Source organism: Bacillus rossius (genome assembly GCF_032445375.1).
Source record: "Bacillus rossius redtenbacheri isolate Brsri chromosome 9 unlocalized genomic scaffold, Brsri_v3 Brsri_v3_scf9_2, whole genome shotgun sequence".
Classification (NCBI taxonomy): Eukaryota; Metazoa; Arthropoda; class Insecta; order Phasmatodea; family Bacillidae; genus Bacillus; species Bacillus rossius.
This window is the reverse complement of record NW_026962013.1, coordinates 11,694,086-11,708,533: the sequence shown is the minus strand read 5'-3', so window position 1 is coordinate 11,708,533 and position 14,448 is coordinate 11,694,086. Positions and strand designations below refer to the sequence as shown.

At 35.4% G+C, this 14,448-nt stretch overlaps 1 protein-coding gene across 10 annotated transcripts in view; it reads right to left on the bottom strand.

Annotated features, from left to right (window-relative positions):
• Positions 1 to 14,448, bottom strand: part of LOC134543021 (fragile X messenger ribonucleoprotein 1 homolog) — a 95,384-nt gene that overhangs the window by 46,624 nt on the left and 34,312 nt on the right. For 5 of the 10 annotated variants that reach the window (XM_063387701.1, XM_063387703.1, XM_063387704.1 and 2 more), the window contains exons 6-8: positions 13,371 to 13,442; positions 12,683 to 12,830; positions 5,822 to 5,959 (exon numbers count right to left, since the gene is read on the bottom strand). In XM_063387701.1, the coding sequence (XP_063243771.1) occupies positions 5,822 to 5,959; positions 12,683 to 12,830; positions 13,371 to 13,442 (358 nt within the window). The remainder of the gene's footprint in view (positions 1 to 5,821; positions 5,960 to 12,682; positions 12,831 to 13,370; positions 13,443 to 14,448) is intronic. The other 5 variants (XM_063387706.1, XM_063387708.1, XM_063387710.1 and 2 more) reach the window with 2 other exon arrangements.

Sequence of the window (14,448 nt, the reverse complement as noted above, 5' to 3'; positions counted from 1 at the left end):
TCAACTCTAACAAAGTAACTATGATAAATTTCTTTCACTTGCAACCCCGTATCAATATATTTTAAATTTCATATCACTAATTAAAATATTTTGGTTTTACTGTTCAACATCTCTCTCTCGCTTAGTTTACCTCTCGACTGCTAGATTTATTATAGTTATCACTAGGAATAAACCCGTTAACTGCTCACAATCCAGAATTCCTTTACGCATTTTTATGTATTATTTTATGTTATCAAGAAAAATATTAACACTAACCTTTCTGCAGTTGATTAGGCATACACATGTTTACTCTGCAGAATCTGTAAAGGAAATGTCTGTGTTTGCCACTATAATGCAACAAAATGCAGAAGAGCTTTCTCAAATTCCTCTCAGAGCATCAACTGCCTTCCCCTCACGAAGCAAGGCAGAAGTGTCAGGCCTAACAGTTACGCTTGAATCTGTCTTCCATGAGCCGCAATGCTATAACTCAATCAGTCTAAACAGTTTTATATCACTCACGACATAGTTATTTTAATTTTATGACGGTAATTGGTTATTGAAAATTACTATTTCAGGTTTTATGTAAAAAAAACCACACGTGTTTGTCTTTTTGTTTGAGCATTATGCATCAAATCTGATGATTTTTTTTCTTTAAAAGCTTATGATTAGACTTAAAAACTGGTATACATTTTATCTCGCTACGACGATGGGAGATGGCAATATTACAATAAAACCAATTTTTTTCACAACCGAGTGCAACAAATATAAAGTGGTGAGCTCCCATTTTAAGTTTATTCATATTAAAGGTGGGTCAGTTTTGAGTGGCTCTTGCATTAGACACCATGCAGACAGAGCTGTAATATACCATTTTATATATATATATATAAAAATTGAAGGGATTCCTCTTGAAAAGTTCGAGTTTCAGTTTGTTTGTTACTTATACAAATCTACAGTTTTTCTCAGATCTCGATGAAATTTTGCACACCTGACCTTCAAAAAACTAGCAAGGCTAAGGTGAAATTTCGAGACAAGCACCCTAAAGCAGAATTTAATTATTCTTAAAGAAATTTTGCCATTTTGCATTGTTGATGCCTTCTGTGTATCCATGGCAACAGCGGCACCCATGAGGGGCATAGATAATGAGCAGTGAAAGTGTGTTCTGCCTGTAGACTGCCGCAGTGAAGCACAGGTACTGTGACTAGTGTATGTATATATATATATATATATATATATATATATACAGTAAACTCCCGGTATACCGCGCCCCGATAGATCGCGGAATCGGGTATATCGCGGGTCAATCCATGTCCCCCAATCAGAAATTAATAATAATAATAATAACACAGTAGAACCTCGTTAATTCGTGATGGTCGGGACCGAGATAATCACGGATTACCGAATTTCACGGACTAGCGATTAAAGCCCGGAAGGTCTTGTCAAGCTTCTCAGATACCGGCGTGCAGCTGGGTTAAGGCCAAGGTCATGTGACGTAACATCTACCGAGGCTTACTGCGCCATGGCAGCAGATGGATATAAATAGTAAACTCTCCATTATTCGTGTTAATTGGGACCCGCCGATGCCCGGCTAATTAAAATCCTGTAAAAAAAAAAGTAATAAACCCGGATAATCCGTTCACGGTAAAGACCGTCTTCGAATTAGTCTCGGCTTAAAAAAATACGGCACTGCCTAGCCATTAGTTCACGGTCATTTACAACAGCCGAAGAGAGAAAGATAAGATCGTGCTGAACTTGCACACATAAATTTTGGGTAGCCCCCCCCCCCCCTCCCTCTCAATCTTCCCACTTCGTCCAGCCGAATGCCAGCCAGACACGTCACTCGCCAGGCGCCTGCCGTGCGTTGGCGGGTGGAAACAAACAAAGGGAGACGGGAAGCAGAAGTCAAGACATCCCCCTCAAGTTTAAAGAGTGACAAATGTGACAGCTGAAAGGGGGACGACACAAAGGGTCGGTACAAACAGCGTTGCAGAGTTTGGCGGCCCATGCGAAGGCTTGCAGTGTTTGCCGGCCGCCGGCCCGCGTGACGTTAATTTTAAGCGCTGACAATTTTTACTTCTCTTTTTTTTCTGCACTTTTAAATCGTCCCGGATTATCCGATTCCCGAATTAGCGCGTCACGGATTAACGAGTTTCTACTGTAATAATAATGGAATAAATGATTGACAGCCGATTAGGATAATTTTGCGTTGTAACTCACAAACTAAGCATCGGGCAGAAAAAAGCCTAGGCGTAGAAAATGTCCGCAGTGAAATTCTAAACAAGATATATCCGTACATTATTCCTCTATCTTGTAGTGTTTTCAAATTATGATCCAATCCAGACCAGTGTTATTTTCTGAAACATTAGTTCTTAACATTTTTTTTAACCCACAAATAAAGCATCGGACAGGGGACCCGATAAAGCCTACCGTCCAGCGACATTATCCAGCGTGACTCGGCTGGGGATTGATTTTGGATAGGTTTGGTTGACGGCAAGCGCTTGGAGGGGAGAGGCGAGCCGAGAATATGCGACCAAGACACCCGGGTAGAGCGGTAGACGGGAGGAGTGGAATATAAGCGCTAGTGATGAGAGGGGCGATTAAGCCGAAAGGGGGGAAGTCTGGTGACCTTGAGTAGTTCACTCATTTCCGTCTGCACACTTCTCGTGGTCACGTGTGTTAAGCGGAGACATATAAATGTTTTGTTACAACTTGAACCTACAGACGTAATATTATTCGTTGTATTATACACGTTCATCTTTTTACTTTGTTATAATGTTTTAACATTAAATAATAAAGTAAATCAGCTAGCGTAATTTTAATCTTTGCCGAGGAATTCCCAGTGGTCCAATACTTACGTGAACCATACTGTACCACTTTTGCCGTGAGGTAGTAAACAAGCCCCTGATATGTTTATGTGTAGCGGCCTCCCGACCTTTAACCAGAGGCTGGGGAATATAACACTTGCCGATCCGAGCCACACACACTCAGCAACTCGACAAAGCGTTTGATGGAATAAGTAAAGACAACGTTTAACAGACTTTTTAATACGGCGCCACTGATTGCGCTAAAATTATTTTGGCGCAATTTTTGTATCCCACATGTGACCATTTATAATTTACTATAAGCATGGATAACAAAGTTTAACCACTTTACACGATAGACGATTCTTTATTTTATATTGTACGAATGCTAGAATAGTTTTTCACGTATCTGCTGCATACTTCTGCAAAAGACACGCTATTTGTAAGTACGTAAATCTAGAATTTTTATTTTGTCAATCAAACTCGGTACTTTGCGATTCATATTCGGTTTGAAGTATTACTATGGCCTTTCTATTTAGAAGACTTTGACCACAAAATCGTGTGTAACCGCACACACTGCACTTACTTTGTTACGGACACTCAGACGAAGCAGATACTGTGGCTGACACCACGAGACTGGCAGCAGCTTGTGTGCCGCACGTGTGTATGGCGGCGTGTGGCGCGCTCGTAGGCCGTGCGACAAACTGTGCGCGGCATGCGGAAAAATAAAAAATAAAATTCAACATTTAATATTTATATTTACAATTTATTATTTTTATTTTTTCACCCGCGTTTAGTGAAAACTGCGGATGCAAAGTCCGCACAAAGGCGGGCCGTCTATACTGTGCGTGCTTGCCGACCTATTAGAACACAGGCGGTGTTTTATGCCTTTTGACCTTGGTCACATCGAAACATCGCGGTTATGCAACAACGCGGGTAAAAGTTATGTCCCCCGACAACCGCGTTAAATAGGGAGTGTACTGTATATATATATATATATATATATATGAAATGTTTAAAAGAACTTCCAAAAGCACGCTGAAGAAAGCTTAATTGACAGCTCTTAATTTACAACATAGTTAAAAGAATTATAACTGGACAGAGATTATACCAAAGTGCTTCAGAATCTGAAAATTACACATGTCTCACTCCAAAACAATGAAAAAGGCATATAAAATTAACATTGTGCATCAACGGGGAAAAAAAATTAATATACTTAAGCAAATGATTAACATTACTCACCTATTCCAAATCATACAAGGGGGTATTCTCAAATACATTAAAAGAGAATACGGGCAGCTCTATATCAATAGAATTAAGTGCGAGACCCGAGGTATAATGGTGACATCTAGTTTTGCGGTATGAAGAACAACCACCGCAGAATTCAAATTACTGTGTTACGAATATAGGAAGCAGACTTTGATTGCAAGTATAATTTTTCTTAAAATTCTTTATTTGTCACATGACTAAATTTTATTAGAAAAAAAAAAGTGGTTATATTTTTTATGGAAGCAATATGATACATAAATTTCATAGTAAAGGTATTTATTTACTATTTATAAATAAAGCCATAATATTATGTCCTTTTTAATCAAAAGTTCAGACTTTTCCGCCAAAATATTTTTTTTCTTTTCAAATTACACTTTTTCCATTGGTATCCTAGCTTCTTTTAATAAGTTTCTCAAGTATTCCCTGCTACAGCTTAAATCCATGTCTTCTTGCAATACCTTATCAAACCTTTTAAATGTCTTACACTACAAAATGAGTGAATTTTTCTTCGCACAGCACTTGTAAAAACGTCTACTTCTATTTTCCTATGGTCTGTTTTCTTACCTGTAGGTATCAAAATAGTCAAACTGAGTTTGATCTTTACCTTACCCTCTGCTAGAATTAGTTTAACTATAGATATTTTAACACCTGTTGCAGCACTTTTTGTTTCAGCCAAATTTACGTCAATTAAAACAACTTTTTAGCTCACTGAAATGTGAAGCATGTTTCACACTCTCTCTCATGCTTGTCCTTGCAATCAATTTAAAATGCAAATTTTAGCGCAACTTCTGTTGCGGTGGCATTAACACGTAAGTACCCAAAGCTCTCACTATGTTCCTTTAGCATTGCAGGGAACATTCAAGAGAAATAAGACAAAGGGATTTTTTTTTTTTTAGATTACAAACATGTATTAAATATGCTTCTAGAAAAAAAATTATATTTTAAGAATTTAATTTTTTAACAATTATCTTGTTTTCCCATACCTATCATTTTAACCTGACTTGATTTCTAGATTCAAACTCGAGACACTCATTGAAAATCAAAATTCGACATTTGGATTCAAGAAAACTAGTTTTTTGTTTTATGCAGGTACCCACACAATTGACAAACACCGCAAAGTATCTGACAAGTCACTTGCGTAGCTTACGCTGCTGCCAGAATCAGTTACAATACAATGTTAGTTACAACTCTAGGCTTAAAAATGTTGTGGATTATTACAATTCATAATTGAAATAAGTCTTTATTTCCACTGTTATAATATGATAATATCAAACAACAAATACTTCATACTTTTGTCTCCAACCCTGAAAGAGTATCAATCTTATCCAAAAGTATGGTCTCAGGGTACTCCTGTTTTCTATCACTGTGAAACTGTTTACAAGATTTCATTCACAGAATTGGATTACCAGCATCACTTTCATTAACTGTCAATATAAACAAATATTCAATATACAAATTGTTCTGGGTCAAAATATTAAACATTGGTTGGAAATATTCAGAAACCCAAAGAAAAAAAAAAGACCCTCAAGATATCTACAAATACAAAGTACATACTTACATGTTTATAAATGAAATGTAAAGGGAAAATAAAAGTGTACTACACTACATGATTAACATGGTGGCCAATATTAAAGTTACCAATGAATTACTTACAAAATAAATTTAAGGCAGTTATAATAGTGATAGCAATTTTGAAAACTGACATTACAACATCCACCTACTTTCTGACATCATGCATGGTATACTAGAAAAAAAGGTAGTACAATGGTACTTACAACGCCACTTTTGTCAACAATCTCTTGGATGATGCGGCCATTCTTGCCTATCACTTTCCCTACTAGCACCCTTGGAACCTGAATGGACTCTTCGCTGTACTCCAACATACTTCGTGCTTTCTTCACCGATTCAGAAGTCTAAAGAATGGGAGGAAAAAATAAAAGCTTTTATCAATAACCAACCAACCTCTTATTTTTTCCCCTCCATACCAACTACAATGAAACAAACAATGATTGACCACAGACGATAATCAAAATATTATGGAACTTTGTGGCATTACAGTCTTATTCTTCATGACTTACAGTCAATACAATTCACTTGACATTAACTGATTTTCCAATTACAATGGAAGGAAGGGGGAATGGAGGAGGGGGGAGGGGGGAGGGGAGAGAGAGAGAGAAGAGAGAAAAGAGAAGGGGTAAGAAAGAGTGGGATTAGAGGCCTTTCTTAGCTTGAAAAGTTGGTGATTATATTTAAAAATAACATAATTCTCAGATGCTTTCACACGTACTGTGAAACACAGGCTAAATTACACTAGTATTGTTACAATATGCATTTCTTTAACCACTTTCCATGCAATGTCTGGAAGATAATTACAGAATGAAACCCTTTAAAAAGGAAGTAGATTTTTATTTACAGCACCTATCAAGAGTTGTATGGCATGCCACTTCAGTTATAAATAGGGACCCCAGAAAATGGTAAATAATACTGGCTCATTTCGGTGTAAAAATAAGCAAGCGGTGCTAAAAATCGGTGTAAAAATTTGGTGAGATACATTAAATTAAAATTGAAATTGGCAAACGAGGATTGTTTTGCTTCAAATTTTTTTAAATTATAATATTTAACATAAAAAACTCTCAATTTGCAAACACTAAAAAGTTTTTAGTGTTTCTAGTTTTCTTCTTGGTCTTGTCTCCGTAACAGCAACCCTGTGTTCCCCTAGCCTGTTCTATTCCATCTGTTTCTAACCAAATTTTGGTTTTTTTTTAAAAAATGTGTTGTAATATTACTATGTTTGGAAATTAAAATAATGTATGGTCTGAAAAAGAAGAAGAAAAGTAATTATAATTATTAATTACAGAAACAATAGTATTACAATTCATTAATTTAAGAAGTTACATTCTCTAATCCCAAAAACTGATTTTTGTAACAAAGCTATAGGAGGCCTACATTCACATTACTCATCCTAACTTACGTTTTATGCGGGCATGATGAACTGTAGAATTATTTCATTGGCCAAATGGTGCTTAACTACTGCGCACACACAAAATAATAAAAAAAATTTTAAATGCAATAAAAATACTGAACCACAGTACCTTGAACATATTTATTTAACCAGGTCCTCATGTTTGGGTCATCTGCTTTTTCCAAAGGTATGTTTGCCCCCACCATCATTTCAACAAAGTCAATTATAAATTGTTGTTTGTTTAGAACTATGTTTTTAGAAGTTTGCAAAGCATCTCCTATAGACGTCTGTTTTGCAGTACCGGTAGTCGACGTTGATGCCGCACATAATTTTTTTTTTATGAGTTGCGTTAGAAACGTGTTTTAGGCATGTGTCTCGGCACATCCAGTCCACACGAACGTTGCAAAACTTACACATTATTACAGTATCTTATCCTTAACATCAAATATATAAAATCCTTCCTGCTTCATCTCTCGTTCTCAATTGAAAACCGTAACTATTTTCGACATCTTAACACAAAAATAAGCACTACTAATTAGATGCTTGGAAATTAATACCGAGTAACAGAGACGTCATAAAAAAACACTACTGCAAGCTGCACCGTAAAAACATTTTTATGCCGTAATGGCACGCACACTAAAAAATATTGTGTTCGGCCAGAATGAAACCATTATGTAAGCGTAAATATTGTGTTCGCTTCTGTGCGCTAGAATTTTTGAGAACTAATACCAACTACACAAAAATTGTGTTCGTAACGCTGCTACATAGCGGCAACACGTTTGCCGCCATGTTGGAACTACAATCGATTTCGTTACGCGATATCAATACAATCGATAGTAAGATTATTTACAGTATCCGACCAATGTAAACATTCTTGGTAACGGAAATTACGTGGTTTCGCGCAAAGTTTCGTGTTTTGTGAAAAAATAGCAGATTTCGTGAAAACGGTGAAATAGTGCCCAATTTCGCGGTATTTCGTGTATTTTGCGGTTTACCATTTTCTGGGGTCCCTAGTTATAAACATAAAACAAGCGGGTGCTAATACAAGCTTTGAAACCTGACTACCAGCATGCATAATTTGAATGATGAATTTTAACCATAAAAACTATATAACTATTGAAATATTATCTTCTTACAAAGCAACATATATATATATATATATATATATATATATATATATATATATATATATATTCTCATAAATAAGAAGAAACAGGGCCTATTCAGGCAAGGTTGAGAGCATAAAGGAATATACTCCACTCACTTTGACTTAATGAATAGTTTTCCAGTTTACTTAAAACTTGTCAGTTTGTCAATAATTAATACTATGATACCTGTTGATAAGTAAATAATATTGCTTAGTGACAGGGACAAGATAAATTAGTGAGTTGTGATAAAGCATAAATAACACCGTAAAGCATGTCAATATAAAATATAACACCGAAATACAAATTAATACGCCATTTAGCACCAAGATGTAACAAAATACGTGAAATCAATCAGCAATTTGACCAAATCTAGCTCACATTACAAGAATTTTATCTTTTAATATCATAAACTCATTGAATGTAATTTATTGTTGTGAGAAAAATGTACCAAAATGTATTAAATAAATGTATAGGAAAAAAATTAATATTATGTTGTTTGATCTTGCATCTCGTATTAGCAACACGTTTGTACATTAATGACGGCATATTTTTAAAAACACAAATATTTGCCGATTATTTTTCTTTTTCCGAGCAGTTCTGTTTTAGACATGCTTATTACTAGGGCTGTACAGTTAAAGTATTCATTGGTTGGTTTGATTTTTACCTTAAGAACCTTGGTTCTCTGTTCCGGTTCTTATAAAGAAAAAAGAAAAAAACAATTTATGGTTTTACAGTAGATTAGTTTTTCCTGGGTCATGATTTCATATTAAAAACAATCAAAAAACACAGAATAAAGGGATACACTATATGCACTAGCCTAAAACCTTAGTTTGTTTATTTTTAGGTAACAATCTCAAACCTTGAAATAGGTAAGTCCAATCGATGCTGGCATCACAATCTTGATGGCGAAGATAAATTCAAATTTCTGGTCCCTTGTGTTTAGCACTTATATACTTTTCATACAATTCAAATGTAATTTGATCTAAAATGTCTACAGATACTTTGTTTTATAACAGGGTGGCCACAGAAATGTAGAAATTAAATTCCCTGACTTTTCCAGGTTTTCCCTGACTGTGCAAAAAAATTCCCTGACCATTTTTTTTAATTTACACAACCGTGATTGCAATTTTATAAATATATTTTAAAATGAGAAATATAGGATCTCTGTTGTTAGCAGTTTTGTTACGATTCTTGGCATAAAATTTCAACAGTAATAAAAACAATAAAAAATTAATAAGACTATGCAGTATCTAAAACTATTAAACATTTGAAAAGTAAAAATTATTACAACCAAGCAATGCAAATATTTAGGCCTGACAAAGAAGCACAAAGATCACGGTTAAACTTTAGGTTGACACTGGGACCATCCATAGAGATTTGCAGAATTTTGCACAAATCTATTTCTGACAGTGTCTCAGTGAATGCTTTCAGCAGATCTTCAGCTGTGGCATGATTCAAAAATGCTGAGTTGAAGTACCTAGTTGAAACCTGGCAGCTCTGTTCTCTCCAAAATCTCACCACTATATCCATTTGTCCAAGTTCGGAAGTCTTATTTACTGATTCATCAAACCCCACAACTATTTCAGTACACTGGAATATGTCTTTCACTAATTTATTATGGAAATAAGGGGCTATGCCATGTAATATAATGTACCCAATTTTTGTTCTTCGCAGTTGCAGTTTTTTGGCAACTGATGAGTCTGGGAACATCATTTGCATCACAGTCACATCACTTGCTGAACTACGCAAAGACTTATGTGATAAAACTGTTTGCATGCACCACAAAACTTCAGCCCTAGTCACCTCCTCATTTAAAACAAACGTGTTTATCCCAGACAGTGGCATTTTGCAAAGTGATGTAGATTCCACAACTGACTGTTCACAATTTTTCTCAGGTTGCATTTTACTGGAAAACCCCCGACTCGTCACCAAGAACAGTACCATCAGAAACAATGGTAGTAGTATATAAAACATGGAGGATGACTGTGAATCAGAATTACCACTGGCACTAGTAGAAGGCTTTGGCTTACAAGAAAAGTACATACCCAAGTTACAACTGCTACATTTGGAATATTCTTCTGCTTGCCTGTGTTTTTCACCATTCATGTGACTTGTGAGTGCACGTTTTTCCATGTTGCTGAGGGAGAATGGTTTCTGACACAGCGAACAACGATTATGATTACTCCGGTTTTAGGTCGTTCCAACCACAAACAAAATCTCTCATCTTGAAGCCAATCATCTTTGAAATTTGAAGTCTTTCTTGGAAATACCATGTTTCAGGGTCTCAAATTATTCGCAACTTACCATGAAACTGTTAACGAACTTTCCTTAAATTTCTAAACTATGAAAATTTCGTCACGCTTTAAATACTGAAACACGAAATTTTACACAATATTTTCATGTGTAAACAAACAAATCTCACGTCTGTATAAAAATAGGTTAGCTAACTCTCTGAACAGCTAGCCAGCCATGTTAGACATTTCATAATCCCCATTTACGATTCCTAAGTAGCTCACTGCAGTAATAATCACTTCAAACACTACGTCTAACGAACACTACCCCTACAACTCCGTCGTAATAATTTCCGCAACACAAGCAATAGGTACTTTACAAGTGTACAAAAGGCAAATAAGCCAATATGGCGATCCCAGCCGAAACCGAAAGAAATAATGTTCAAATTAACCCAACCACCAGCTTTTCATTCTTTTTGATTTTCATTGCAATGTTTTAACACGTCAATTATTAAACCTTTTATTTTAGAAAAATCCCAACAAAATAATATGCATGATATAAGCGAAAATAAGAACTGAAAATATGCTGCCAAACAAAGTAGCCATTTGATTTTGTAGATTTCTTAGAACGTGCTCAAAAACAAGTACATTTGTTAGCAAAACCGAGAGCAGAAAAAACACACACACCAAATTATTATGGTACTGGTGTGCGATATTTAGCATGTAAAAAGAGATCTACGATAGTTATTCATGTTGCACGCAAGCCATTGTTTTCGTATTGTCGAACGAGAACAGCACGTAAGAACTGGTTTACCGGTACGCATTACATTTGTTGGCAGAACAGAGAGCATAAAAACCATACACACCAAATTATTATGGTACCGGTGTGCGACATTTAGCATGTAAAAATAGATCTACGATAGTTATTCATGTTGCATGCAAGCCATTGTTTTCGTACTGTCGAACGAGAACAGCACATAAGAACTGGTTTACGGTACACATTCTAACATAACATGGCATATTCAAAGTTAATCATTCACGGTAGAAGAGAAAATTTTCCCTGACCTCTCAGGCGATTCCCTGACTTTTCCCGATTTTCCCTGACCATTTCTAAAATCCCTGACTTTTCCTGGTTTTCCTGGTCTGTGGCCACCCTGTATAACACAATATTATCCCTTGCATTCTTTGTTCATATTGTAGTTTGGAATAATTACTAATTTTATTATGTTTTATGATTAATTTCAGTATTTGGCTGATTAGTTAAGTTTAAGCGTAGTCATAATTTTTTTTTACTTGTTTTGTTATTTTCCTTTGTCTAAAAGCATGATAATCCAATGTGACTGTAAATAACATCAGTCAGAGAGAGAGAAAAAGAGACAGAGAAAGACAGAGAGAGAAATAGAAGAGAGAGAAAAGGGGGGGGGGGGGGGTAGTTTCCAGTGAGCATGGGAACTCTCAAGGACAAATGTATCATCAGAATTGGAAAGAGAGAAGGGGAAACCCCTCATTATATGTATCCAGAGTTTTCATTCTTTTTTCATTTCTTGAAACGTGTGCTTTGAATGGCTGATTTTTGAAAGTGTGTTTTAAGCTTGTATGTGATTGGTTGTTGGGGACACGTGACCATCTCTCCTTTGTGGATGGAGGTAGTACCGAATCGTCGTGGTCGAGTGATGGCTCGAAATTAAATACTAATGTAGTGAGTTGAAGTAAATTTTGCTGCTGTAGTCCGGGCTGCATCAATTTATAAACATTTATGGACATGTTAATTAGAATTGGATGAATACAGTCTGTATTAAGCTCATAATGAGGCAAACGTGAGTAGTTTCGTTGTCGTCCAAGTATTGAAGTACTTGGCTGGTACTACAAGTTCATGTGAAATCATGGGATTTAAGAGCATTAATAAATAATATTTTCGTCTTGACATTTCGGGACCATTTTAAGGTTGAATTGTGTTCTTGGAACAAAGAATCTTTTTCTGTTATAGTTGTGTACAATTTGGAAGTGTTGTGATCGGAAGATGGCTGCCTTTGTGCTAATGTGAATTTTTTGGTAAACAAGTCATAAGGTAGCAGGGAGGAAAGACAACATAGTTTACAAGTTCTTAATTCTTTCAGTTTACTTTAATTATGCAGATTTAAAAAGTTAGCAACGGAGAAAGCGGCAAAGGAAGTCCAGTTGAACAGTAAAAAAAAAATTAAACCTCATAGAAACCAACTTTTTTGACATATTTTATAGTAAGCTCACAGTTAATTACCTGTTTTCACCTGAACAAAAAAAATACATGTAACTCACCTCACCATAAATTTTGAATGTACAAGAGTTTTCCTCTAGTTCAATGTTGGTGATTCCCTCCACCTTGCGAGCCTGTTGGATGTTGGCTCCGTGCGCTCCAATCGCAAGCCCCATGAGATCCTCTCGCACGCTGAATTCATCCGAGTACCTGAGTGATAAAAACAGAACACCCTTGCTTTTGCAATACAAGAGATGTACCGACTTCTCCAAAACACACACACCGACACACTCACTCTGCTCATTGCTAAAATGTCTCAAGCAATGAATAGCCAGGATTTTCAAATCAACACTAAAATAAAGAGGAAGAATTAGCTATGGCACAAGTAAATTACCCAACTCTATATATTGCTGTGACCTAGATTAAGTCATAAGCACAACGTTTTAACGACACAAACTTGACACAACTGTTCATATTAGGTATGTGGAAATCAACACATCTATATTATCACCACCACTATCACCATCACTAAGAACCATCCTCCATCAGTGGATCTCAAACTCTGCGGCAGGCAAAAGTCACTTACATGTTCATAACTACACAAAATACGAACTGCTAATAGCTATGAGAAGGCAAAACCAGTCTCTCAAAATTTCAATGACAGAAGCATGCAATAACTGTACAAAGGTAAAAAAAATTATCAAGTTAAATTTATATTGCCAATAATGTTTTTTTACCGCGTCATCTCACCTTGCATCTGTTCTCACCCCTGCCTCATAGTTTGAGACACGCTGATAACTATAGTTCGATGATCTATATCTGCTGAAATGAAGAGAGAAAATTTTTTTACTCAGGGCTGGTAATAAGAGTTATGCCATATTTACTTGCGTACCATGCACATAACATCCTCTCTATTTACAACAAAGGATAAAAGCAAAGCTCACGAAAATTTTTTTTCACATGACCATAATTTTCTGTAAAAACAAACCATGTATGAAACAAACAAAAACCTGCCCTTGGTACACAAGTAAACACAGCAATCAAACAAACTATAGCTACACAAATACAACAAAGATACAAAAAAAAAAAAAAACTAAATCAAAACCACATATTAAAATTTATTACAGCTACAAAACCATTTTCAAAACAATACACATGATTAAAATTACATTTAAGTTAATGTGACTAGTCAGAGAGAGAATTCAGAATAACCTGAATAGTACACATTTTATGTTAGGCAAGCTTTTCAATTTTACAAGCAATGAGATAAACGTACTCAATTTTATTAGTTGTTAGTCATTTAACCTTCACAAATACGTTAAAATCATAAGCCACAACCAAATACACACTAATTAATTAGTAGATGAAAAAATCTCACCCATTAATATAATTAAATTTATTCATTAAAAAAAAACAGTGTGAAATGTTAGTAGACACCATTTTATACTTGACTTACCTTACTGTATTTACACTGATGATTACCTACTTTATATGCAGAAAAATATTACAAGCTAATAGGAGTATTTTAAGCATGAAACATTATAGCTATCAGCAATGTATAGTTTGTTATTTATTACTTATACAGTCATAACATTTTTTTGTAAAGGCATGAGTGCTAACAACACCTTTTGTTCCTCCTATAAATGTAATTGTTGCGAGCATATTATACCCTTTTTTTGTTTCTGCAAAATTTATAATATACTGGAATTTTTTAGACAACTCACATTTTATAGCACATTTGAACACATATCTATCACAAGTTTGAGTTCATTTGCACTGGTTATGATTTTTTTTTTCTCCACCGTAACACAAATCTTTTCCTAATAGT